Below are 25633 nucleotides of genomic sequence, written 5' to 3'. Positions count from 1 at the left end.
CCGTCTTCAGCTGCAAATCATCGTATGTTTTTCCGCTGCCGTCGTTCGATTGTCCCGACGTCGTCGTCGTCGTCGTTTAAGGTTGAAGTTCGAGAAACGCAACATAGGGAAGAACAAACAAGACAAACATGATCCAAGCTTCTCGATGTAACACTTTTTTTTTTCGCGGCTTCATATCTTCCGTCTCCTTCTCAAACACCAAACTTCGCCCTCCTCTCTTTTTTCCTCGTTTTCTGCCCTGCCCAATTGCTGATTTTCTATCGAGAGATACCTTTGTTTGCTGTGCCCAGGAGGTCTAGCACCATGGCTTCAAGTCGTCTCTTCACTCTTCCCATGCGAGCATCCCTGCGGGGACCGGCGCTCGCTACTTTCCGCCCCTCTCCGTTCTATGCTGTAGGTGCTTTTGACGGAAGAGATGGAGAGCTTCACAACAGGAATAAGTTGGGCTAACAGTGCTTCGTTCGATAGTCTCGATGCTACTCTGTCCAGGCCGCGGACAAGATTGCCAAATTTAACGGCCAGAAAGGCCCAGATGTAGGTGTCAATCCAGCGCGGCTCTCGGGATTTTCTACAGCGAGGACGGAATACTGACCGGTGAACGCATAGGGCAAATACACTGTTACTCTGATCGAGGGTGACGGCATCGGACCAGAGATCTCAGACTCCGTTAAGCAGATCTTCAGCGCAGCTAATGTATGGCCCCCAGGGTTAATTGCATGCTCTGAGCATAGCTTTACTAAATACCGGTTTTGATCGATAGGTTCCAATCAAGTGGGAGCCAGTTGATGTTACCCCCATCTTGAAGAACGGAAAGACTGCTATTCCAGACGATGCCATTGCCAGTGTCAAGAAGAACTTTGTTGCCTTGAAGGGCCCTCTCGCTGTAAGCTCCGGAACCTTCATCTCGAGTAAAATGTACATAGGTGATAACTAACCGCTTGATTAGACTCCCATTGGCAAGGGACATGTTTCTCTCAATCTGACCCTCCGACGAACCTTCAATCTCTTTGCCAACCTCCGTCCCTGCAGATCCATTGCCGGCTACAAGACCCCATACGACGATGTTGACATTGTCCTTATCCGAGAGAACACCGAGGGAGAATACTCCGGAATTGAGCACGTTGTTGTCGATGGCGTTGTGCAGAGCATTAAGCTCATCACTCGTGAGGCTTCCGAACGTGTTCTCCGATTCGCCTTCCAGCACGCTCAGGAGATTGGAAGGAAGAAGGTCCGCGTCGTCCACAAGGCCACCATCATGAAGATGTCCGACGGTCTTTTCCTTAACACTGCCAAGGATGTTGCTAAGGACTTCCCTGGCATCGAATTCGACGCTGAGCTCCTCGACAACACCTGCTTGAGAGTCGTCACCGATCCCGCCCCATACAATGACAAAGTCCTTGTCATGCCCAACCTGTACGGAGACATTCTGTCCGATATGTGCGCCGGTCTGATCGGTGGTCTCGGATTGACCCCGTCCGGAAACATTGGAGACGAGTGTTCTATCTTTGAGGCTGTTCACGGCTCCGCTCCTGATATTGCTGGCAAGGGACTGGCCAACCCAACTGCTCTCTTGCTTAGCAGTATGATGATGTTGCGCCACATGGGATTGACCAACGATGCAAACAAGATTGAAGCTGCTATCTTCAAGACCCTCTCTGAAGGAAAGGTATGTTATTGCGAACTCCCCAAAATCTTTCTGGCATTGACTTCTAAACTAACTGTGACTTACTACTAGGCACTCACAGGTGACCTCGGAGGCAAGGCTAAGACCCACGAATATGCCGACGCCATCATCAAGAACATATAGGTGGTCTGCGACCCCAATAGTACGGACATCTACCTAATGCATTAATCCAGCGCGGATCTTGTTAGCCCCAAAAGAAGAGTTAATTAGACGGAGTAGAGTCGTTCTGCATTTCCCATTGAATTGGATATTGATTACCATTACCCCTTGCATTTCTTATCTGTTTATCTCATTGATGTGTTTGTATCTTGTTACTTGTTTCTATGTTATTTATATGTACAAATGATATGCGGATGAATTTTTGGAAAATCCTGGGGTGTATTCAAATATATGTTCAATATGAAGCAATCGGTGGTATTCTGCTGTTTTTACAAATATCGTTAACTCGTACAAGTACATTATCACCGTCGTCTACCGCCTCGCTTTGACGCAGGTCTTCCTTTCTTCGGCTTCCCACGCGTCGATTGTGTCCTAGTGGCTCTTGGGGCAGGAGATTCTGCTACCTTCGAGTCTCCATCACCGTCGTCATCACTACCATCCCTACCTGCCTCAGTGTCATCTTCGTCCCCGTCTTCCTCATTGACACTGCCTTTATCACTGGTAGCATCTCTGTTAGACTCTACCTCTACCTGTAGCCGTGAAGAGCGGGTGCCTCCCCTAGGTTGGCGCTTCACCCGGCCTCCTCGCCGGCTGCCTCGTGATGGTGCAGGAGATGAACGGAGTTCTAGATCGCATAGAAGTCAGCCCGGAGCTCAAGATATAGGACATGTAAAATAAAATCAATAACTCACCATCTGTATCTGCAATGGTGCTAGGCCGTCTTGACGTGGCCCTCCCGCTAACGGATGGAGAAACAGAGCCCTCCGGATTTATTCTTCGATCCCACATCATGTCCCCGAACTCATCGGCGGGTAAACTAAATGGACAATAAAGCTCTTGAGGTTGCTCCACATCCTCTGACTCCTCCGTCGATATTGGCTCTTCCTATATTAACCGTTTAGCATAGCTTCAAGCAAGGGATCAACGAGCGTAGTATCACACACTCTGTCATCTAGTGCAGGTAGATTATACAAAGTCCCTAGTTTCTTCCATATGCCCGGTATTCGTGTATGCTGTTCATTCGGTGCCGCATACCCTTGACTCTTCATATAATCTGATATAGCAAGCATACGGAAGTGTTTATGCATCCCTGATTATCCCGTTGTGTTAGCCCCCGAAGCTTGCTACTTGCGGCGCGCAAATGAACGAACCCACGGGTTTCCAACGTATTATTCCTTTAAGAAGTGATGTTTCTTGTTCATCCGTCCATGGATCTGCAACTATCGCATCGTAATCTATCTCGCGGACGGTAGGGGTGGGCTGTGGTTGTTCCTGCGACGTGGTTGCAGTGGTCTTCTGTTTCTTGCGCGGCGGCATTCTGATATCCTATAGCTCGAAACTCGTGTATAGAAGCTGCCTAAAACAATTTCTACCCTCTGCATATGATATCTCAACCCTCAAATTCCTCGTGTCTCTCTTTTGCTTTGCTCCGTTAAGCTGTTTCCTGTTATCTTTCTTACTTCGTTTACTTCTTTGAGAACCTTTGGAAGTTGTGACGATCTTTGCCTTACTTGGACTAATGCAAGGAAATAATCACGTGAATACGCGTTGTGATTACGTCATCCAAATCTCGAACGCCGAAAAGGGAAATCGTTGACAACAGACAAAAAAGAAGCAGAAGAAGTTGAAGAAATGCGGCGCATATAACAAAAGATATCCGGAGGATCGGAGACAGTTGAATAGACTGGTAGAAGAGACAATGGTATCGTGTGTTGATCCGTGTCTACTTAGATTATATCATTATCTCGGGCTCGCGTGTCGCATACCCTAGTCATGGACCTTGACACTCCCGAGGACCCCTTTGAGCTGGATGTTCTCCAGAAGCCTGTTTTCTTCTCGATTGATCCCATAAAGCCTTTGGACAAATACCCATGGAACGATGCTTTGCCAGGTATACCTCTATCTTTCCGTTTTTGGCCTTTGAATACTCAGAGCTGACATGTATCAAGACCTTACGGCGGGGCTGTTTGAGAGCCCCCTGCACTTATTCAAACATGAAGGAGTGGAAGTTCACACATTGAATATTTTTGGAGATGAGAAAGCAGAAGAGTCAGGTCCTCCAAGCGTGGCAGACTCTTCATCTAGTTCTGCACAGCATGGTAGCCAAGGAGAACCCACCGATGATTTCTCTGGCGAGGATATATGGTCCCTGGATAATATTCCAGCGTTACCTACCACGAGTTACGAATTGCTATCGTGGGATGTATTTCCGGATACCTGGAAAGAGCAATCAGGCCCAACATGCTTGAGCGAGGCTGGACCTCGTGGATTTGATGCCGCCTTGATACATCAAGCCACAAATACTGGTCTTGAGGATTCAGGACGGGTTGCAAAAACTGACGCTTTAATCTCTTCTCTTTTCAGACTTGGGCTTGGCTGGAACTCTGTGTTCTTCCGATATAACGAGCAGTCTCGCAAGTTTGAAAAGTACTTGAGAGATGTCCGTGTCTCTGGCATCAGTTTACCTGCAATAGATGGCTTAACTAAAGGTATCCTGGAATGTGGGACATTGATGCGGAAACTTCGTCAGTTTGTTGCTTGCGTGCCAACTCAGTCAGGAGCGCCACCTTCTCTGACCAGTCTCTCTCGGGTTGTTTTTATACTGCTGTACAGTATCGAGAACCAGCTTTCAGCAAAGTCAAAGACCAATCCATCCCTGCTACAGACGCATATGTATTTTGCACGGATCAGCTGCCTTGTTAAATGTTTAGTGGATATTGTCCAGAATGCAATCAGGCTTACAGCTGATGTACAGGTTATTTCGATGGTTTTTGCAAAGTGTGATCACTATTCGCATCAGCATCAATGGCTTGCAGACATTTTCCATGAGATTATGGGTGCTACTGCTAGTTTATGGCTGCATCGCGCAGCTCAGTGGATTGGCCTTCGACCGGCTGGAGGTCGATTAAATGTGACTCAAGAGTTTGATCCTGGGTACATTGATGAATATACCGCTGAAGAAACGAAATTCAACCCAGGGTCGATGCCGAGCTTTATCACCCGCGAAGACGCAAATGTTATTTACGAGACGGGGGTGGGCCTGAATCTGCTAAGGTCTTCCCACAAGGGCCATCCGCTGGCGGAAGTGCACCAGAAGGAAAACACGTCTTCCTTGACGCTAGAGTGGGGGTTAACATGGGAAGATATTGACAACATTCAGCTTAAAGCAAAATGCTATGAGGCTTGCCTGCGAAACGAGATTTTGAAATACAACCGAGCCATCGGGAAACCCCATAAAGAGTCCAGCACACCAAAGGAATACACGTTTGACTACCCGCAGGAAATAAATGTTGCTATCGATGCTATATATGAAATTGCAGACATTGGGAACGGGCCTGACGCCCAAGGACAGAGTATGAGTGACTGCCAAGTGAGGTCTAACAGGCTGTACCAGCTTGTAAAGGAAGGGTCATGTGTCGATATCGAGAAGAGCCTTATCGCAGAGCACACGTTTGGCCCGCCCCTCGAGTCGGCGCCATCGCTTTCCTTCGCACCAGTTATCTTGGCACAAAGCCGTCTCGTGAACTTCTCATGTCTGCATCTGCTATTCAAAGTCCACAAAGTAAGGGATCACCTGCAACTGCAGGAACGATTTCAACTTCTTGGGAATGCCGAGTTCCTGCTCCGTATTTCGCTAGCCCTTTTTGATCCAAACATGCATAGCGGTGAGCGAAAGTCTGGTGTTGCGAGGGGCGGTTCATCTACTGGTCTACGACTTGGGAACCGAAATTCCTGGCCGCCAGCAAGCTCTGAGCTCCGTCTGGTCTTGACGGGGCTACTGTCTGAGTGCTATGAGGGCGATTCTAGCGGAAAGCATCATCACCACCCTCATCCGGCCGGTTCTAGAGACTTACCCGGTGGCCTGAGCTTTTCAATCCGTGAGCTTACGGGAGAAGAACTGGAAAGCTGCAAGAACCCGCATTCACTTGAAGCCCTTGATTTCCTTCGAATACATTATACCCCACCCTCACCGCTAGAGGAGGTGATAACTCCTCTGAGCCTTGAGAAATATGACATAATATTCAGGCAGCTTCTCAGGCTTATAAGGATGCTCTCTGTGGTGCGGGACCTGGTTCGCGGCCCGTCAGGCCGACAGACATCAAACGTGGAGGCGCTCGAACAGAGATTTCGCTTGGAGGCATCCCACTTTGTCCAGGTAGTGAGCGACTACTGCTTCCAAGTCGGAATTAACCATCCCTGGCAACAGTTTGACAAGAAGCTATCGAAGATCGAACGGTGCATTGACGCTGGTGATGTCGAAGGCACCATCACGCATGCAAAGGGACTCCGGCGATTGCGGGAATACCACGAACGGGTTCTCGACAGGGTCATCCTGGCCCTCTTCCTGAACAAGAGCCAGCTCAAGGCGCGCAACATGCTGGAGGATGTCCTCCGGTCCATCCTAGCGTATTCCTTCCACGTCAAGGCATACCAGGAGCGACTGGACATCGCCATGGGCGAGGGTAGGATGCCATCGTCCAAAACCACTGCATACTACAACCGGTCCATTTCGGAGCTGTACTCGCGGTTCAAAAAGCAAGTAGGCAGCTTCATCCGCTTTTTACGTAGCTTAGAGGCGAGCGGTGTCAAAAATATGATTGATCACGATGACGACATGGATGCATCGGCCGATATAGATCTGAACAGCATCTTTGAGCATCTTCTCTTACGACTTGATATGAATGAATACTATTGACGAATTTAGATGTTTAACTACTTGACTGCCACCTCGCGGTAACACCACCCGAATGCAAATTACTCGCAGAGACCAAAGTAAACTATGGAGTACCCCAGTTATTATAGCTACCAGTGAGAGAAAAGAGGAGAAAGAAAGAAATAAAAAAAGGCGCATGAAGGGGTCATTTCATGATCAACTGCATGACCGGGGTAGTTATTCGTGCCATGTATGACACTGCGCTCTAACAGCACAGCGAGTCACCAAACCGGCGAAAAAGACAGGAAAATGTGCAGAATGTGGCGTCCATGGCTGCTTGATTTTCTTCTCGTCTTGCATCCCGTTAAAAGTCAGCCCGATAACGAAGTAACTATAGAGATAAGTTAACCAACTAGCTAAAGAACAAGGGAGTCATCGAACTATCCATCTCTCTATCTGTTGGAGAGGCGCGAGCATCCCAACCCGACTCTCTCCACCGGCTTCCAGGGCAATCATGGTATCGATAGACGCAGGTACTCCTGGCAACACATCCTGACTGGCCGCAAGAAGGGGACAGCCAGGACTAACATTACTTTTCTATGCAGCTGGTATCGGTGACAGGCGAATACACGATACAATACAAGCGGGTGGAGAGTCGCCCAGGGTAAAATTTCCGGAGAGTTGATTCCGTCAAGGTCGACGTCATAATCCTAGGCCATCGCCTTTTTTTTTCTTTCGTTCTTTCTCATTCATCATACTTATAACTAAGAAAGAGGCCGGGATGGCAGCTTGATAGGTATGCTGGAACTGGAGCCGAAGGTCTCGATTCAGCCGGCGATGGTTACAGTTTGCTGGAAAGTTGCCGAGGAACCAGGACGGCTGCTCTGGAAGCAGCCCGGACGAAAAGTGTATCCATGTATCTACCCCATGTATGTATCGCCGTGAGGAAGTCTGAGTCTATTCTTGGAGGTCGTAAGGGTCGTGGCCGTATAGATGTACTGGAGCAGGCATTAAAGGCAAGGTTGTGGGTGTGAGTGTGAGCAGCAGCTCTATTAAGCACAAGCCGGAGCAAGATCAGTCTGCTGCTACGAGCCTCTTGACCTTGTCTAGCAGCACCTTGCTCTCGCGGCCCAGCCGTCTCTTGCCAAACTGGTCCGGCCTCTTTGCCCTGGCCATATCTGCCCTCTCCTTCTCCTTCATCCTCCTCAGCTCAGCTCTCGCCTTTGCCTCCCTGATCCGCTTCTGTGCAGCATCCTCTTCCCTCGCAAAGGGATACGGTTTAGCCCGACGTTGCCTCCTGCCACCACTGCCACCACTGCCACCGGGCCGGCTGTCTTCATCCTTTTCCTGCTGCTGCATCTCGTCTGCCTCCCCTCTCCGTCTTGATCTGGCCCCTTCGCCTCGTAACAGGTCATGATGCTCGCTGTGAGAGTCTACCATGGCCTGCCTGTCCGGATGCAGTTCCAGCCCGGCCGGCTCGCGTGCAGGTTTTGAACTGTCCTGCTCTGCCGCAGCGGCTTCATCGTGGCTTTCTTCGTTGGCTTCCTGTGTCTCGTAGACGGACCTGACTGGCGCTGCAGCGAGCTCGCGTGCCTTGATCTTTTCGTACGACTTCTTCAGCTTGGCCTTGTGAATTAGATCTGCCTTAATCTTTATGACTATCGCTCCGAGTTATCTTAATTAGCATTGCCGGTGCATCGTATCAGTCCGTAGCAGTGTGTGTGTCCCTTACCTTTGCGCCTGTATGTCCCGTCCGGCAGGTTCGCTGGTCCGACTGAGAAGCCTTTCTTCGGCCGCTTCTGCTCCTTTCCTTCGCCATCGCCGTCTACCTTCCTCTTGGGTGCCATCTTCGGCCCGCAAAGCCGTTTGTCAAAGCAGTCAGCTATGCCGAGTGTGAGTGTGAAAGTAGAAGAAGAAAAAAATGGCCCTTTTTTGCTCGTTATCGCCCGAAAATGCAACTTTTCTTCTTCAACCGGGATTCTTCCTAGCGGTAACGCCCTTACAAGCCTTTTTTTACTCTTGTTGAAGTAAAATACTCTTGACTAGCTAGCAAGCCATCTTTCTTCGTCATCGTCTGAAAAGCAGGTGACTCTTGCATGGGGAAAGAAAAAGAGACGGAGAGGGAAGAAAAGCATGAGGTTTGTCTGTTATCACATATAAGTAATATATATATCTCTCGGTCTTATTATCATACATAACTGGCAGAGAAGAAGCAGCCGGGCCCCTGAAACATGACGCTGAAGGCAGGCTTCCTGTAAAGCTCCCTCGTCCTCCTCTCCCATAAGCCATTCGTCTGTGTCTTTGATATATTTCTTTGTCTCCCTCTGTGTCTGTCTGTCAAGGTCTCTCGCTTTCATTCACTTCTCTCTGTCTCTCTGGCCGGTCTCTCCACCGGCTCCGTAAGGCCGCAGGAAGCTCTCTTTGCCTTGCCCGTCCGTCTGCCACGTCTCTCTGTCCCCCGTCTACGGCCTGACTGCTGCTCCGGCCGTACAATGTCTGGTTGAAACCTCGCTATTTTCTTTGGGAGCCCAACATGCCGATATTTCAGGATCCAGAGGCCCAGGGACGGGAGTATAGCTGCTGGCCTCCCGCTCTCCCCCTACGCCGTCCTGTAACACCGCAGCAGCACCAGCAACAACATGAACAAACAGATATAGCAGAAATAGCAGAAGAGGACGAAGAAGAAGACAAGATGATGCTAGATCAGTCTTCTCTCGACCAGATCATGGAGACACCCTGCCATGGGCCCCAGACGAGCAGCCGTGAGGAGCTCATCCGCAGAATCAAGGACGGCCAAAGCCCTACCTGGATCCCCAACCGTGCTGTAAGTATTCCAGTACTCCTCTGCTGGAGTCGTCTCTCGTCCTGCTGCATCTATTCCAGCCGGAAGATGCATAGAAAGTCCAGGGCTGTCTGGAGTTGTTTGGAGTTTCATACATCACCCTGACTACAATTTGATATCTCACTTATTTCCCTACTTAATGCTAACATACTACCCAATAGCTCGAAGAATACTTTGCTACGCATGGAGACTCTCCACATGAGAGACTCGAGGAGAAGAAGCGGAATGGCTCGCCGCTGCTGCCGTCAGTAGAGCTTGAACGGTCTCCGGAACAAGAGGCTCCCAGCTACAGGTCCTGCGGCTCTCCCGTCAGCATTGAGCGGCCCAGGTCAGCTCTTCATTCAGGGGACTTCCGTGAAGGGTCCCCCAAACTGCTGGGGATCGAGCAGCTGGCTCAGCCGTCTTCTTCCATTGCCTCTTCTCCATCCTACCAGGAGCCAGGGTGCGTAGACTCAAACGTCGAGCACTCTCCTGCACCAACAGACCCCTTTGCCAGTTTCAACTTCAACCACCGTCAGGCCCTGGCCTCTCTCACGGGGAGATCCAGGGCCCCTTCTCTCGGCTCTGTGCCGTCAAGTTACGTCCTCAAGGCTCCCACCAGCCCACTGGTCATCCAAGCAAACAATCCGGACCTGGACTTCTCCGTCAAGGATGAACATATGGATGTATGTTCAACCAGCTCGGAAAAGGCCAGCAGGCGCCGGACTCTGCCACCAGAGACGTTTCGGAATTTTCCTTCTTCTTCCTCTCCCTCTTCATCTTACTGCTACCAGGCTCACCAGCCCAGAAGGTCTATCACTTCCATGCGGAGCTTGCAGATGGCCTCGTCCCCGCAGGGAGCAGGCCACGATTTTCTTCGCCCCAGACGCCCCTCTCAGTCCGCAGAGGCATCTCCCTTGCACCATGCGTCCATGGTTGGATCATTTGAAGAATCCATCTTGAGAGGAAGAATGTCTACCAATCCATCCAAACCACTAGACTTCACCGCTGAAATAGGAGTCCTGGGAAAGGGTAATTGCAAGTCTAACTTGAGATGTCCGCCACACGTCATGGTCCCCTTTCCAGCTGTCTTTTACAGCTATTCAGGCTCGGCCAGCGGTAAGAACATAGCAGACGACAGTCCAAGCCCATATGTCGGCTTTATCGATCTTGAGAACTCTCTACCGGCTGAAAGCAGGCCTGTCACCAAAAAGCCAAAGAAACAAGTTGCTCCCCGGAAGTGTCCATGCCATCCTCCTGAAGAGATCCATCCTTCGGATCTATCCCTCTCGCCACGGGGTGAGCTCCGAGCCCGAGAAAAGCGATCTCGCCGCTCACAGTCCCCAAAGTCGCCGCCAGGAGGCTGCTATCGTATCCCACAGCAGGGACAGCTACAGATCATCATAAAGAACCCAAACAAGACGGCCGTTAAACTTTTTCTTGTACCGTATGATCTCGAAGGCATGGAACCAGGAACCAAAACTTTCATCAGACAACGAAGCTATTCTACCGGCCCAGCCGTTGACATACCACAGGCCAACGCTGCCACACCTGATCCCCAGGATAAGCCTGTGCTTCGCTACCTGATACACATTAACGTCTGTTGCCCTTCCAGAGGCCGTTTCTACCTATACTCCGGCATCCGCGCAGTGTTCGCAAACCGGGTGCCAGACGGTAAAGAGAAGCTACGTAACGAACTACAATACCCCGAGCCACGATTCAGTACGTACAAGCTATCCAAGGAATCCGCCAGGTTCGCTGCCGAAAAGGCCCAACAGCATCGTCGTCGTAGTTCTGGCATCAGATTAGGCGGCCGGGACAGGGAGCAGATCGTCCCATCTTCTTCACCATCGTCATCATTTACTTCCCGACCACTCCAGCCTACTTCTGCGTTTCAACAACATCCTCCGTCCCTTCACGGTCAGATGTCTGACCCCCTGGACATCCGTGGTCATGGCCATTCAAGGGACCAGGAGAATTCTTTCACGAGTCCGCTATACATGCCTCCTACAGCCTGGCGTATGCGACCTACCGCAGCCATGTTAGATGCGTTCGACGGCATATCAGATGGCCCTTCAACGTCTCCTCGATCTAAGACAACTTCATTCACACCCTTCGCACCACCTCCGGTACAGGACATCCAGCAGCAACAGCAACAACCTCGTCAAGAACAATCTATACCCTTACAATCCATGCAAAACCTCCAGCTACCGCCTCTATCAAACTCTAGGCCCTCCAGCAGATCGTCCAATACCGAAAGCCTGCTATCCCTCAAACTACGAGATCTGAATGAATCGTCTCCCTCGCCCCCATAGGCTGCTGTTCTTTGTTTCAGCCACTTTCCTACTTCCTGCTGTCATCCGCTCCATCTTATACCCTTTCTATTATTTGAACTATTTTAATCATTTAAAGATACCCAATCGACCCCCTCTTAATATTAGAGAAAAGCAGCTAAGCCAATATGTACGTAGTTACTTCTAAAGCTGTTATTCACAGGTCTAAATTGTATTTATTCTACTCCTTGACTAGCTAGTCAGTTGGGTGTTTACTACGGCATCGGATCGGTAATATCCTGAGCCAGCTTTATATGCCTCCCTCTCCCCTCCCTCATTCCCCCCTTTTTCGCTAGAAGCTGGGTTACCGTAATTAGAACAAATAGCAGTATATATTGCGCAAGTATAGATATCTAAAGCAGCTAAAGATATGTGCAAATCAGCGGATGACGAATTTGTATTCGCCAGGACTAACTCTATCATAGCTTGCCTACGCCTATCCTACATGGTCCACAATCTCGCTAACAATCGCCCCATCTTTGATAACAGTCCGAATTTGCTCTGGAATAGGACACTCCTTTGCATCTGAGTCTTCAACATCCTCCTTGGGTGGCAAAACGATATTGATGGCCGTGCATTTGCTGGTAAGAATCTCGGTATCCATACTGCCGGCGTTAAGATAAACCTGGCCTCCGTCAATCTGATCAAACATCACAGCTGGAACGGCCCCGTCAATCTGAAGTGCAAACTTGGAACACTTGATTGCCTCCAAACTACTAACGAGCGAGTCGACGATGATGGAGACACCGACGCAGTTGTCAAGTGATATCGCATTAGCTTTGCCGTTGACTTTGATGATGGTCTTGTTGCATCGGGAGATGAGAATAGATTGGGTGAGAGAGGCGGAGATTTCAACAATATCAGCTGGGCTGTCGAAGTGTTCGATGAACCATTTGTTACCTTCTAGTTGTTTTCGGGAAGGTTTCTTGACACGCATGCTCTCTGGTTTTGGCTTCTTGCTAGGAGCAGGTGATTTGCCTCGCGAAGTAGGGCTGCCTGGAACAATTGACTGTGCTCGTAGGCTGGGGTTCTTGTGCGTTTGTTCCGACTTATCGACCTTTCGGAGGCCGGCAGTGACGGCGGAGCCTTGATTAAGCTGGTCGAAAACAGCAGACATGTCATTGCTTGGTGGCGCTGCTTTGATTACTGGCGGAGGGCCTGGGGGTGGAGGAGGTGGTGGTGGTGGAGGGGCTCCCCCTGCCTCCTTTGCTGCCGGAGCAGGTGGTACCGCAGTAGAGGAAGACCCTGAGGACACTTGCTTCAAGGCATCCATCACATCAATTCCATCCTTATCGTTCCATGTCACTCCTCGGGGGTAGTATTCCTTGATATACTCGATAAGGGATTTGTAGATTTGGTAGTATGCTTGGATATACTCGACATGGGTTTTGTCCCTGTTGGATGTCAGCAGAATGGTCTTCTCCGGCATTAACGGACCCTGGCCACTTACTTGTCTTTATATTGGTTGAGCACTCGGTTTCCGTAGAACTGTGCTCCGCCTAGAGTGTCCGTGACAAAAGTAGCTGGTCTAGTCTCGAAGAACCAACCCAACGCAACGATACCTTCTGCCACTGCACTGAGATGGTTGAAGAACGGTGAGGGTCGATTGCTCTCACGGATGTTGTTGATTTCATCAGAGGCTCGGTGCAGGTCTGTAAAGAGCTCAGGGGGTTGTGCTTCTGGTTTCTTTGCCTTTGTGGAGACAAGGAGGTATTTACGCTCGGCTTCGAAGGCTTTAAGAACCGCTTTCGACTATACCAGCAATTAATATTAGCATAATGTTTCCCCCGTAATTACGATTGCCAGATGGTAGCATACTTGAGGGGCAACTAGATCACCAAGCTGCTGGCTGATATCTATGAATGCCTTCACTTCATTCGAAATTATAGCGTCAAATGCCTCGATGCATTTCGGTAAAGGCTCCGCAGCTGGTGGAGCTGGAGCGGTGCTCGGTGATACGTTGGGACTTAGCATACCGGCACCGGCTGCTGGGCTAGGACCTGGGCCATCAAGGGAGGAGGCCATGTCCTCCAACCTGGAGGTCGCAGCTTCAAGCCTGTAATAGAGGTTGTATGTCAGCTATAACTCTTTGACCAACGCATAACCGCTGAATAAGTGCCATTATATACATACCGCTTGATAAGAGTTGTTAGGTTGTTCATATGGTTATTAGGGACGACCATCTTGCCAGCCGTATGTTGTCTCCGGGACAATTAAGGAGAGGGCGGCTCAACGCCTGTTCTTCAGATCAAACGCGGTGAATCTGAAGAGGATAAGTTCTCTCCCCTTCCACCGGCAGGCTGCTGGATAGGTTAGAGGGCTGGGCAAGTTGTCTGGTGCAGGTGTAGACGTAGATGTAGAAAGGGAGCGGATGCTGATATGTTCGAGGGAGACGAAGCGTCAAAAGAGCTTGGGAGGTTTATTACGATGCCTAATTTTACAAGCTCATACCGAGATAGTGGCTGATGATGCGCTGAGTGGGGAGTTTAATTACCAATAATACCGTACTATCCCATACCACGGTCAAACCCTCCTTGCGATTCTACATCGACAGAAACAATTAAAGGAGGAACACAGGCAACAGTATTGCTTAGGCATATTGATATTCCGGTAGAGAAGATGGCTATCCGAGATACAGAGATGCTGCCCGATGGATTTAGGCAGATAGATTTCTGTACTCTCGCCATGTTCATCATTGGCTAGTAAAACCATCCGTATCCCGCCCTGGTGATGCTGATACTAATGGAGGTAGAAGATTAGATGAAATCGAATATGAGCCTCCAACACCCCCTGTACGAGATATAGTGGGCGGAGCTGGCTCATTTGCTGCTATCGGTGCTCGCATTGCTGCTGGTAGGGAACACTCCCGCTCAGTCGGCTGGATCGTGGACATCGGCTATGACTTTCCAGAGCATGTCAGGGGCCTGATTGGCAGCTGGGAGACGCATTGTGTCTTTCGGGAAGATATGAACAGGCAAACCACTAAAGGGTGGAACGGCTATGAGTCTAATGAGAAGAGAGGTATTGTGTCGAGCCCAAGAATACCCTGATGGAGCTTATTTTTGACGCTGGCTTGCTAGCATTCAAGTATCTCACCCCCAAGATACAAATTGTCCCAGAGACACTCACCGAGGAGCTTGTGCTTTCAAATACTTTCCATATGTCATGCTCTGCGGATAGGTGCTATAGTATAGTACAGGGAGTACTGGCAAGACGGCACGTGCTAAGTGAGAGGTATAAGGTAAAGCTACGGCGGCCAATATTCGTCTGGGAGCCATTTCCGGACTCATGTCGTCCAGAGGAGCTTCCAAGATTCTACGAGGTAATTCGTCACGTAGATGTGGTGAGCCCAAATGATCATGAGATGGGGAGCTACTTTAGCAATGAATCATGGCAATATGATAATCCCAGAGACCAGGAGATATGCCGGTCTATTGTCAAGTCGGGCATAGGTATAGATGGGAACGGGGTACTAGTTGTTCGGGCAGGACGGGATGGGTGCTATGCCTTTTCTCGAGACGACCAGCTTGCATTGCCTGCATACCTGGACTCAAAGGCAGTAGATCCAACTGGTGCTGGTAATTCGTTCCTCGGAGCCCTTTGCCAGGTACTCGCGGGATCTAATCGCACACCTATACTTGCCTGCCGTGGGGTTATGGATGAATCTGAAAACTGGAAAGCAATCTGCGCTGCATGGGACGACAGAGGGAATATTCTAGCTGGATTGATATGCGCCACTGTCGCGGCAAGCTATGTAATCGAGCAAGTAGGCGTTCCCATCCTTTCCTTTGCGCCTAACGGCGAGGAACGCTGGAACGGGACGAGCTATGTCGAGCGAGTCCGTCACTACACCAAACATCTTGTGGACACGAAGGACTCCCACAGGAGACAGAACATTGGAATGGCTGAATGAATTGAACATCAATTGTCTTCTATCCACTTGAAAACAGAACGCCGTAAATATGAATAACTGTACAGGCTCGCGAGTGCCATTCTTCCCTTCAACGATCACGAATCACTTTTCGACGCTAATGCTCGCTCATGCTCGATAATCTGTTTGCTCCACCTGTATCCCACTTTGTTAGATTGCTGTTTCGATGGTCTTTCGAAGGTAAGGGCACGCAGACATACCATCGGCTGGGGAAGAAGCGGCCTGGTTCCGGGAACTTGTCACGGTGTTCATTCTGCGCGCTGTAGTTGAAAAGTAAGGCGGCAAGCCCAAGAGCGGTAGTACCGATAACGAAGGTATTGAACTTCCAATTGCCCGGCTGGGCGTACCAACCACTGGCAGGAGACCAGACGTGCGTCGGGTAGCTGTGATAATATATAGCCGTCAGTAACACTGCAAGACTTCCAACACCAATTGAACCACCCAAACTCCGCTGAACATACCGGACCTTCGGACCTCCACCCATCTTTTCTTTAGAACTGTACAGTCAAACAACGAGCGAGTTGCGGTCTTGTATCTGTAGGCGCCTGCTGCTTGTCCTTCTCTTCGCTCTTCTCGCGGACTTTCGTCGTTGGATGTTGGAGGTTTTGAAAGAGCGCAAGACGCGCTAGACCTAAAGCGGGCTAGCGCCGCAGAAACTCATCGCTCACAAATTCAACCTCCATCAAATTGTTCGACTTTCTTCTGCAAATTTGTTTCGTGCCAGCACCAGAGAGGACAAGGAGAGGACGAAGGGATACCTAGGATAGCAACGATACTTTCGACGTCCTCAATTGAGCTGCTCATTTAATCCGGTGGTCTCTCTTTACACCCTCGCCATACCCCGTGGACCGGGAAGCCCAAATGAAAAGATTGCAGCTCCTACGCTGGAGCGGTGCCGTTGTATCGCCGCCAATACGGTCCTGTCGCAGCTCATATCTACGGCCCTTTCAGCACCAGAGGAATGTGAGATGGCTCTCCTCTGCAGCTGCGCCCGTAATTCCCGAAAATGATCTCCCTTCTCTCCCACACAGCGTCCGAACTCAAAGTCCTCCACTCGCATCAGCCGAAGATTTCACAGCGTCTCCAAAGCTCTCCTCACTCCATGCTCGACTCTCGTTGCCAGAGCGTCTGCCGCTTCAGACACTGGCTCGCACCCTAATTGATGCCTCCGCCGATACCTCTTCTCAATTTAACAACCATTCCTTCTCCGTCCTCGGCAACGACCTCCTCTCCTATTATACTACCGAACACCTTATTACCCAATATCCACGGTTACCCATGTCAGTGCTCTGGACAGCAATGTATGCATACATAGGCCCAAAGGCATTGGCCGTCATGGCCAACGAATGGGGTGTTGAGCACGCAGCCGAGCCAGGCAGCGAGGTCGATCCTGCTTACCTCCAATTCCGGATAGCAGACCAGCAGACAATAGATAAGGAAAGTCAAGAAATACCAGCCGGAATATCTCGTCAGCCTCTACCTGGCGAGAAGTTCAGACGAGGACTCGGCTCGTTGTTTGTAAACGACGTCGAATTTTCTGAGTGCCGTGACGTCGACCCAAACACCTACGGAGACGCCATCACACCAACTCGGGCTTCTGCAAACTTCGTCCGAGCCTTAATGGGCGCTGTCTACCTCCATGGAGGACGACGTGCCGCAAAGGCCTTCTTCGAGGAACACTTCAAGTCCCGCCAACTACCAATTGCCGATCTCTTCGGCTTTACTGAGCCCACACGCGATCTCTCCAAGCTATGCAAGCGAGAGGGCTTCGAGGCTCCAGTGGCCAAGGTTATAAGTGAGACAGGCCGACTCAGCAGACACCCGGTGTTCATAGTTGGTATCTTCTCCGGCAAGGACAAACTCGGCGAAGGAGCCGGGTCAAGCTTAACTGAAGCTCGTGTCAGAGCGGCCGTTGCTGCCTTGAAGAGCTGGTACCTTTACAGTCCCCTCAACGCCAGAGTACCCAGCTCGATGGAAGAAGAAGGTGCGGAACCCTGGAAAAGAGCTCACATCGATCCAGGCGAGATCATTGTTTAATTTCCCGGTAAGAGCCCAAAAAAGACTATTATACATACACAAACAGGCCAATATATGTGGTCATGGCGCGCGGAGGCTGGACATGATACATTATTTTTTCTCCCTTTTACCCTTTTCACCACCCATGTTTAACTACTATGATTTTCCTTTGAAATAACATGTACCATATATATGGCGTTCCTGCGTCAATTTTACACTTGTTCTACAGGTTTAATTGGTAATATTCTCTGCCCTGGTATATCGAACACATAGCAATATATAGCTTACGGGGACATTACTTCTATGGATATGTGTACCGTAAGGTCAGGTTGGAGGATAGTAACAGGTTGATATCAATTGGGTGGTTAATTTATTTTTTACGTAAACTATTCATTAACCAATCACTAAATAACTACCTAGTTATTATCTACCTTTTGATTTGACACTAACTATCCATCTTCTGTGGTGGGCTGGGAAAGCTCTGCGTGCTAGCAGTTCTTCCATTTCTTCTTCGCCAACCAACTCGTCCGCCATTCATCAACTGCCCTACAATGGCGGCCAGGAAAGTGTTTGCTATACCGGAGCTCGTCCATCTCATCGTTGAGCAAGCCGAGTGGTATGAGCGCCGCCAGCTACTCACAATCTCACGCCTATTCCAAGCCGCTGTCGAGCCGTCTGTATGGCGTGGCTACACCTTCAGAACAGATAGCAGCGCCGAAGAGTTCCTAGAGAAATATCACGGCCACCGCAGCCGCTACCTTCGCTCTATAGATATTCATATTGACTTTCCAACCCAGGTGGCCACTGATGGGAACGAAATCCCATGCCGCGAGACGGCTAAAGATCTCCAGTCATATAACGAGCTCTTTACCCGTCAAATATTAGCTCTGTTTACTATGCTCAAGACCTTAGAGGATCGAGAGCTCCCCCAAAATCGACCAAGGGACATTAACTTATGCCTCCGGATTTATCGACTCTATCGAGGTAGTAACAAAGAGTGCCATCACCGCGAACGTCTCAGCTGGCGCCTTTGTCTGCTCACACATAAGGATCTGCCTACCCTCTCGTCAGTTATAAGCCTCCGTCTCAGTCAGGATGAGTATAAGGATGATAATGGCGCTCCTAAGGTCAATTTGCCCTCCACACCACAGCCCTTGGATTTTGGTGCTATATCTAGTCTCGTTTCCAAGCTCCCAAATTTAGATAATTTGGAAGGTGAATGGCATGAGGACGACTGGCAGGTGGCTTATGAGTACGCTGTTCTCATCCACTTTACACGGCCATGGGAAGGTCCCTGGCGTGATTCTAGGCATACCTTTGGTAATATTATACGGAATGCAGCCACTCTACTAACAAAAATTAGGCGTATAAAGCTAGAATTTTGTCGGACTTATGCCTTCAAGTATCATGATCAAAGCTTACCCCTGCCTAATCTGATTAGCCCACTATCCTACGATCCATTTAGCTCTGGCCTTCGTATAATCTCACAACGTGTGGTTAACTTGGCTATCCGTGCATGTGTTGACCGTAATCTTTTCTGGCCTTTAGATAGCGAAGGCAAGGTTGAGTCCCCATCTTGGCCGTACTTGAAAAACCTCCATGTCGAATTTGAACCTATGTCGCCATCTGGGATATGGTACTTTCAAGGGCCTAGGGGAGAGGGTCGAGAGGCCAATACCCCGTTTGAGATTACCCAAGCTCACTATCCCCCAGTTGGGGAAAACCCACAAGATAAGCACTGGGATGAGATTTGGATACGAGAATGGGGTCAATGGGAGAATATGCAGCCTAATATATTTCGAATCACCCCCATTGATGAGACTATAGAGCTATTCCTAGAAGCATTTATTAAGGCATTAGAGAAAATGCCATTACTAGAGGAAGTCGAACTATTCACGCGTATGAAATTTGCGCCTGATGAAGACTTATATGACACCTATGATGCCGACGAAGAAAAGGAATACCTATGGGGATTACGGTATCTTCTTCCAAAAGACGGTGGCAACCCCCTGCTTGAGTGGCATATTGGTGACTGGCGCCCAAGCGAAAGGCTGCTGCAGAGATTTCACGATATTGCAGCGCATAGAAGCGGAAACCCGTTGGAGGAGAGATGGGTGGATTGGAAGCAGTGCAACATCCACAGTTTTTACCGCCATAGTTTTGAATCTTTTTCTTCTGTAACTTATATGGAGTAGATATAAATATTCAGTCAGCAGAAATCTTCTTTTTTCAACGACTAGACTCGTCCTCTTCAGTCCATATGACTCGATGAGACATTGTTATAAGTATGGACCGTGGACCTTATTTTCCTATCTACTAGTACATGGTGGTTGGTTGCTCTGAGCAGCGTCCACCGACTGACTGCCTAGATACCTGAGGTAACTAGCAATTGCTACTACTAATTCCAAGTCCCCCTTATCACCACCGATACCCCGCACATCCTAAACTAAAATGGGTTTCCCCAATTTGGCACCGCCGGCTTCTCTCTGATAATAATCTGGCGTCATCCGGAGACTTGTGTATTTCCAACAATTGTGATAACTAGTTATCTACACTGTAAAGAAAGACGACAATTGCGCCTCCATTGCTAAAAGTGCCAACATCACCGTTCCACAGCTGCATGCATGGAATCCAGTGAGCTACAAAGTCCAGGGATCTCGCATCTTAGGTAGTCTTAGTTACTAGTTAGACCCCATCGCTACTAAAGTTAGTTACTTGGCATGACATGAACTAATTAGCAATAGGCCCTTGAGCTAGTTATAAGTTCAGTCAGAATAGACTTTTGGAAGCTGCAAGAGACATTTAGCGACACGCGCGAGTTCCAACAAAAGCCATGCGGATGTTTCCACTTTGATTTCTTGTCAAATGTATGTAACTTAGTCAGCTTCCATCCGTATTTGGACCTGGAAATCTCTGCATGTGCACACGAAGGACGAAGCTCTGGGTCAACACCAATTCATACGGTTATACGCTCTGCAGCGCTGTAACCAATCATTTACAACCTTTTGCTGCTGTCATTTGACATTTCTCTACATTCCCTCCTGCCATGCTAACTAACTAGTCAATTGAAGGCTAAACTAAGTTTGCCTCGGCGCGTAAATCACAGAATATACGCCTTGCTCCAGTTCCATGTATGCTAATAACAGCACTCAGACTTCATGGAAAATCTCCAATACTGTCAGCCGGCCAATGTTGGCTATGTACTTCAAGGCTGACTATAAGAATAGTCACAAGAAACCAGTACCTCACTTTTGGGCTCACTATGTCACTTTTACTCAGACCCGGATTTTGTCGTATCTATTATTTTCACGTTATTCCTGACGCTCTAACTTGATTCGCCATCGTTTGTGCTTTTATGGCGGACGATAGCGACTATGCTATCAAAATTCGTTTTTAGCCTGTATAGCTATAATGCCACGCAGCCAATAATCAAAAAGTATTTTAAGTAGCACCTTTTTATGGGTAATACTTTACACACCTTATCTAAGCACTTCTTCCCTTAAGGCTCTCCCCTGGGCCTCTCCCTGGGCCTCTTCTTAGGCTATGTTTAATTAGTAACATTCTCTGTCCTGGTAGATCGAACACGCCTAGCACTTAGGCTATGTTTAATTAGTAACATTCTCTGTCCTGGTAGATCGAACACGCCTAGCAATATATAGCTTACGGGGATATTATTGCGGATTGGTACATAGGCCTACTATTGGTAAGATGATAAAGGAAACCATAGGACTTAAAAGCAAGATAGTATTAAGAAAAAAGAAAGGAACAAAAACGACTTAAGGAAAATATAAAAAAACCCCAAGTAAATATAGACATTACCATCTAATTCCATAGTTGTTTGAGGACGCAAGGCCCCAATAAAGATAAACATGCTCCGAGAACGTCTTTGGCTTTCTGTCCTTGCAGATGTAAATATCCTCATAGTCCACAATCCAGCTGCAAAACTGACGTAAGTAACTAGTCAAGTGGCGTAGGGGAACGAGGCCACAAGTAAAAGAACCTACCATTTATTCTTCTTCTCATCATAAATGATGTTTCCGAGATGAGGATCACCTATAAAGCCATGATTGCGGCATATCTCCCTACACGATATCATATTAGAGATAATCTCGTTCAACAAATCTGCAGTAGACTTACGTCAAGGTTTCACGAAAAGCAGCCCGAATCTTGTCACGTTTGGCCAGGTCGTAACTCCAAAACTCAGACAGTGTTATTCCAGGAACCTTTTCCATTATGATGAACACAATATAACCTCCTGGGACAGGGTAGTGATCACGTTGAAGCGACCGTTTTAAGTGAATAATTCTTGGTGTCGCTTTACTGCCTACTTTGTTAAAGTGACGTAGAGATGCAATCTCCATATCTATAAAATGAGATGTTTCTATAGAAGCAAAATTTCTCCTAGACTCTGGCTTCAAGCTTGCCGGGTATTCAGGTGGGACCCTACTAGGCATTAGCAAAACATAGAGCATAAGCGAAGAAGATACAATACTTACTGTAATCGAATCTTGACGATGCATCCGTTCCAAGTGAGTTCCCCCTGATCTGTTGGCAGACGTAAACCGCCTGTGCCTCTGCCACCGTCTTTTCACATACATTGTTCTCCGCCGGGTAGAAGCTCGCGCGCTCAGAGAGCTTCTTTTTGATTTGCCATTCGGTTCCATCGTCTGCACTCCAAATAACATAGTCATCAAACAAGTCTCTAACCCAGTTCTGATAGAACTTGGTGCCACCCATGGTTTGATAGAGGGTATGCAAGGAAGAAAACGATATTATACTGATGGATAAAAGGAAACGGTGTGGTGGGCTTGACAAGAGCTTGTTTATATGTCTGGACCTACCTACCTATAGGTACCATTCAAGTCACGAGTCTCTGGCGCTTCCAAAACGAATAACTTTACGGAGTACCGGGTAACTGGTTAACTAAGGTAGCTGCGAATAAAGTTTTGATGATTATTGGCAGAGAACTGTAGTTAACTATACGCATAACAGGTAGTTAATAGTTATGTTGGACAAGGCTCCTGCGAAATGCGTATACATTATATTTGGGCCCTATGCATTGAATAGTTTAGCGAAGTACAATGCCTTCCAAAATCTCAGTGAAGAATCCACGTATACCCCAGTGTGTGAGAAGATAGCCCCGTCCTGCCTATCATTAGTATGGGTTGACTCTTTGATTCTTTTAGTTTGTATTCTTGATATCAAGATATGTACCTAACTAAATATCCTCTCCCTCCGCATTCCCTCCTTCCTTACTTATATCTCTAGACATCTTATTTCCCCTTATCCCTAACGCCGAACTGTGGCCTCAATTGATTTATTTGGAACACTACATAGTTGCTACCGCTATCACGTACATGAACCCTACACGTTTCAAATGCATACCCATCGGGAAGAAAGTATAAATCGGAATTTGTCCTCCTGGAAAACACGATCAACAGTATAGCGAAAGGAAAGGTAACTAAGTCTTCTAACCCTTTGGCAGTTCTGTTCCTGCAAATAAAGTTTTCTGTATTGTAACAATCTGGCTCAAATTTATGCTTGGGGCCCCGGGAAACCTATCGATGACAATGATTTACAGCTCGCTATCCAGAACAACCCTGATGAGGCTATCAAGTCATTACGCGATCTTATAGGATCAGTATTATACTATCGAGCCCAAGTAATCGTCGATACACTAAAGAACCAAAAGGAACGTGTTGGTGTCATACTCGGAGAGATTGACAAGAACTGGCGAAACATCAGCGGACTGTGTCTAACACGAAGTACGATGCCTGGAAAAGCCAAGACCTTGCGACCAAGTGGGACAGATTCAAGAGGTCTCAGTAGTTATGTCAAAGCTTACAGCAAGACAACAGGGCTGCTCAAAATATCCGCCAAGAAATTAAGTGATAAGTACGGGTCCGCAGCGTACATTAAATCAGCTCAAAATGCACCAAATGATGATGCAGCTACACGGAAAAAGGAGTGGATGAGAGAGGTGATAGAAAAGGTTGAAAAATTTGACAACGCCGTGGAAATATTGCCAAGTTGGCCAAACCCATTTTAATTTGCGGAAGGCTACTAATGTTGATAACGGTGACCAACAGGGTGATAGTAAATACATGTTTGTTAGCTAGTTAATGGATGAACTATTACATGACAGCAGATAGAGAAGAAACCCTCTATATTCAGTTTAAGGATCCATACCTCTCTCAATGGTACGTCGCGGTATGTAGATCAAAGAGGATAAAACTGGTGCTGAGAAAAAGGATTCCGCCGATCGATTTATTTTATTCCGATGCATAGAGTATGGAGGAGAGAGATTTAGAGCAGACAGCCAAACACGGCTTCCAATCCATCCATCTCTCGTCTAACTGGCTCCCACTCCGCTGTGTCGCAATATCATGAAAGCTCTGCAGAAGCTTTTGGCTTGGGCGCCAATTTCCAACGTGCCACTCAAGAAGGGGGCGCCCGCCATCTTTCGGAAGAAGATACCTTAGTCCCCACATATATTCCCTATCCCAATCATCTTCATTATAATTCTCCTCTATCTCTTCACAAGGCGAAAATTGTAAGTATGTAAATAGCTCAACCTCCTCTAGTAGTGGCATCTTCCCTAGTGCCTTAATAAACGCCTCTAATAATGGTTCTATAGCTTTGTCGATAGGTGAGATTCGAAACATGTTAGATTTCATATTCTCCCAGTAGACGGCCTGTGTTCTCCAAACTTCGTCCCAATACTTATCCTGGGAGTTTTCCTTAACCGGAGGATAGTGGGCTTCGGTAACTTCAAATGTTTCTGGATTCTGGCCTTCCCCCCGTGGGCCTTGGAAGTACCATGTGCCAGAAGGTGACAAGGGCTGAAATTCAACATGTAGTTTTTTCAAATACGGCCAAAATGGTGGCTCGGTATTATCTTCACTAGGGGTATTATCTTCACTAGGTGATGGCCAGAAGAGACTTTGGTTAATACATGCACGGATACTTAGATTAACCACATGCTGTGAGAGAATGCGAAGACCCAAGCTAAATAGATCATAGGATAGTGGGCTAATTAAGTTAGGTATAGGGAGGTTTTCATTCTGGTATCGTGAGGCATAACTTTGACAAAAGACTATTATAACACGTTTAATCTTTAACGGTAAGGTAGTCTTCTGCATCAAATTACCAAAAGCGTGTCTTGAGTCGCGCCGAGGCCCTTCCCATGGCCGGGTGAAGTGTGTGAGAACAGGCGCTTCATAGAATTCTGGCCAATCTTCATAAAGCAATGGACAATCCAAAGTATCCAGATTAGGGAACTTAGAAATCAGGGCGGGTATAACACCATAATCTAAAGGCTGGGATGTGGCAGCTATACCAACCCTTGTTTCACCTTTACCGGACCCACGTTTGCCAATTTCAAGGCATGTAATTGATAAGAGAATAGGCAGATGCTCATGCGTGAGTAGGCAGAGGCGCCAGCTAAGATACTGACGGTGTTCACAGTGATTATTATCAGCATGATAGTGGTGGGGGCCCCAGAGGCGTAAGCGAATATTCCTTGGTTGATTATATGGGAGCTCTCGTTCCTCTAGGGTCTTGAGCATAGTAAACAAAGCTGAAATCCGACGAGTAAAGAGTTCATTATATGACTGGATATCTTCAGCTATCTCACGGCATGGAATTGTTTTGCTCCCAGCTGCGGGTATCTGAGTAGGAAAGTCGATATGGATATCTATAGATCGGAGGTAGCGGCTGCGATGGCCATGGTATTTGCCTAGAAATTCTTCGATACTACTTGCTGTCCTAAAGGTATAGGAACGCCACGCATACCGCTCGACAGCGACTTGAAAAAGCCGCGAGACCGTGAGGAGCTGGCAACGTGTCTCATACTTGGCATGCTCAACGATGAGGCTGACGAGCTCTGGCAGGATAAGCACCTTCGAGGCGCTCATAATGGGATAGAGAAGTACAGTGTAACAAGACAGGAATGATAAAAGGGAATGGTGAGTGCGAACGGAGTGGTTGGTACACAAGAAAGTGGATGTTGCAGGTCGAAAATCAAGCGAGCTTT

At 48.2% G+C, this 25633-nt stretch overlaps 13 protein-coding genes across 13 annotated transcripts; 7 read left to right on the top strand and 6 right to left on the bottom strand.

The window, feature by feature from the left end:
- Positions 1-303: 303 nt before the first annotated feature.
- Positions 304-1807, top strand: MGYG_04400 (isocitrate dehydrogenase subunit 2; the record flags this gene model as incomplete). Its single annotated transcript, XM_003174175.1, has 6 exons — positions 304-393; positions 469-534; positions 607-693; positions 761-883; positions 947-1666; positions 1736-1807. 6 exons carry the CDS (start codon positions 304-306, stop codon positions 1805-1807), a joined length of 1158 nt encoding a protein of 385 aa, XP_003174223.1.
- Positions 1808-2145: 338 nt separating this feature from the next.
- MGYG_04399 (CT20 family protein) lies at positions 2146-3160 on the bottom strand (the record flags this gene model as incomplete). Its single annotated transcript, XM_003174174.1, has 4 exons — positions 2146-2468; positions 2536-2728; positions 2788-2933; positions 2995-3160. The coding sequence occupies 4 exons, from the start codon at positions 3158-3160 to the stop codon at positions 2146-2148; spliced, it is 828 nt and encodes a 275-aa protein (XP_003174222.1).
- Positions 3161-3616: 456 nt separating this feature from the next.
- On the top strand, positions 3617-6539 carry MGYG_04398 (hypothetical protein; the record flags this gene model as incomplete). Its single annotated transcript, XM_003174173.1, has 2 exons — positions 3617-3734; positions 3793-6539. 2 exons carry the CDS (start codon positions 3617-3619, stop codon positions 6537-6539), a joined length of 2865 nt encoding a protein of 954 aa, XP_003174221.1.
- A 1032-nt stretch (positions 6540-7571) lies between these two features.
- Positions 7572-8344, bottom strand: MGYG_04397 (hypothetical protein; the record flags this gene model as incomplete). The annotated part of the gene is made up of 2 exons (XM_003174172.1): positions 7572-8155; positions 8230-8344. 2 exons carry the CDS (start codon positions 8342-8344, stop codon positions 7572-7574), a joined length of 699 nt encoding a protein of 232 aa, XP_003174220.1.
- A 686-nt stretch (positions 8345-9030) lies between these two features.
- On the top strand, positions 9031-11633 carry MGYG_04396 (hypothetical protein; the record flags this gene model as incomplete). Its single annotated transcript, XM_003174171.1, has 2 exons — positions 9031-9321; positions 9501-11633. 2 exons carry the CDS (start codon positions 9031-9033, stop codon positions 11631-11633), a joined length of 2424 nt encoding a protein of 807 aa, XP_003174219.1.
- Positions 11634-12087: 454 nt separating this feature from the next.
- On the bottom strand, positions 12088-13834 carry MGYG_04395 (adenylyl cyclase-associated protein; the record flags this gene model as incomplete). The annotated part of the gene is made up of 4 exons (XM_003174170.1): positions 12088-13045; positions 13102-13403; positions 13470-13707; positions 13785-13834. 4 exons carry the CDS (start codon positions 13832-13834, stop codon positions 12088-12090), a joined length of 1548 nt encoding a protein of 515 aa, XP_003174218.1.
- Positions 13835-14270: 436 nt separating this feature from the next.
- On the top strand, positions 14271-15564 carry MGYG_04394 (hypothetical protein; the record flags this gene model as incomplete). Its single annotated transcript, XM_003174169.1, has 3 exons — positions 14271-14338; positions 14404-14672; positions 14732-15564. 3 exons carry the CDS (start codon positions 14271-14273, stop codon positions 15562-15564), a joined length of 1170 nt encoding a protein of 389 aa, XP_003174217.1.
- A 95-nt stretch (positions 15565-15659) lies between these two features.
- MGYG_04393 (hypothetical protein) lies at positions 15660-16066 on the bottom strand (the record flags this gene model as incomplete). Its single annotated transcript, XM_003174168.1, has 3 exons — positions 15660-15717; positions 15783-15965; positions 16044-16066. 3 exons carry the CDS (start codon positions 16064-16066, stop codon positions 15660-15662), a joined length of 264 nt encoding a protein of 87 aa, XP_003174216.1.
- A 377-nt stretch (positions 16067-16443) lies between these two features.
- Positions 16444-17619, top strand: MGYG_04392 (mitochondrial 54S ribosomal protein YmL3; the record flags this gene model as incomplete). Its single annotated transcript, XM_003174167.1, has 1 exon — positions 16444-17619. The coding sequence occupies one exon, from the start codon at positions 16444-16446 to the stop codon at positions 17617-17619; it is 1176 nt and encodes a 391-aa protein (XP_003174215.1).
- A 530-nt stretch (positions 17620-18149) lies between these two features.
- On the top strand, positions 18150-19793 carry MGYG_04391 (hypothetical protein; the record flags this gene model as incomplete). Its single annotated transcript, XM_003174166.1, has 1 exon — positions 18150-19793. The coding sequence occupies one exon, from the start codon at positions 18150-18152 to the stop codon at positions 19791-19793; it is 1644 nt and encodes a 547-aa protein (XP_003174214.1).
- A 1620-nt stretch (positions 19794-21413) lies between these two features.
- Positions 21414-22335, bottom strand: MGYG_04390 (hypothetical protein; the record flags this gene model as incomplete). Its single annotated transcript, XM_003174165.1, has 5 exons — positions 21414-21534; positions 21603-21680; positions 21736-22041; positions 22095-22138; positions 22195-22335. 5 exons carry the CDS (start codon positions 22333-22335, stop codon positions 21414-21416), a joined length of 690 nt encoding a protein of 229 aa, XP_003174213.1.
- Positions 22336-22679: 344 nt separating this feature from the next.
- Positions 22680-23647, top strand: MGYG_04389 (hypothetical protein; the record flags this gene model as incomplete). The annotated part of the gene is made up of 2 exons (XM_003174164.1): positions 22680-22724; positions 23180-23647. The coding sequence occupies 2 exons, from the start codon at positions 22680-22682 to the stop codon at positions 23645-23647; spliced, it is 513 nt and encodes a 170-aa protein (XP_003174212.1).
- A 223-nt stretch (positions 23648-23870) lies between these two features.
- Positions 23871-25514, bottom strand: MGYG_04388 (hypothetical protein; the record flags this gene model as incomplete). The annotated part of the gene is made up of 1 exon (XM_003174163.1): positions 23871-25514. The coding sequence occupies one exon, from the start codon at positions 25512-25514 to the stop codon at positions 23871-23873; it is 1644 nt and encodes a 547-aa protein (XP_003174211.1).
- Positions 25515-25633: the final 119 nt, after the last annotated feature.

Source organism: Nannizzia gypsea, genomic scaffold (assembly GCF_000150975.2).
Source record: "Nannizzia gypsea CBS 118893 supercont1.3 genomic scaffold, whole genome shotgun sequence".
Lineage (NCBI taxonomy): Eukaryota > Fungi > Ascomycota > Eurotiomycetes > Onygenales > Arthrodermataceae > Nannizzia > Nannizzia gypsea.
Note: the sequence above shows the minus strand (reverse complement) of the source record. Positions and strands in the feature narration are given on the sequence as shown.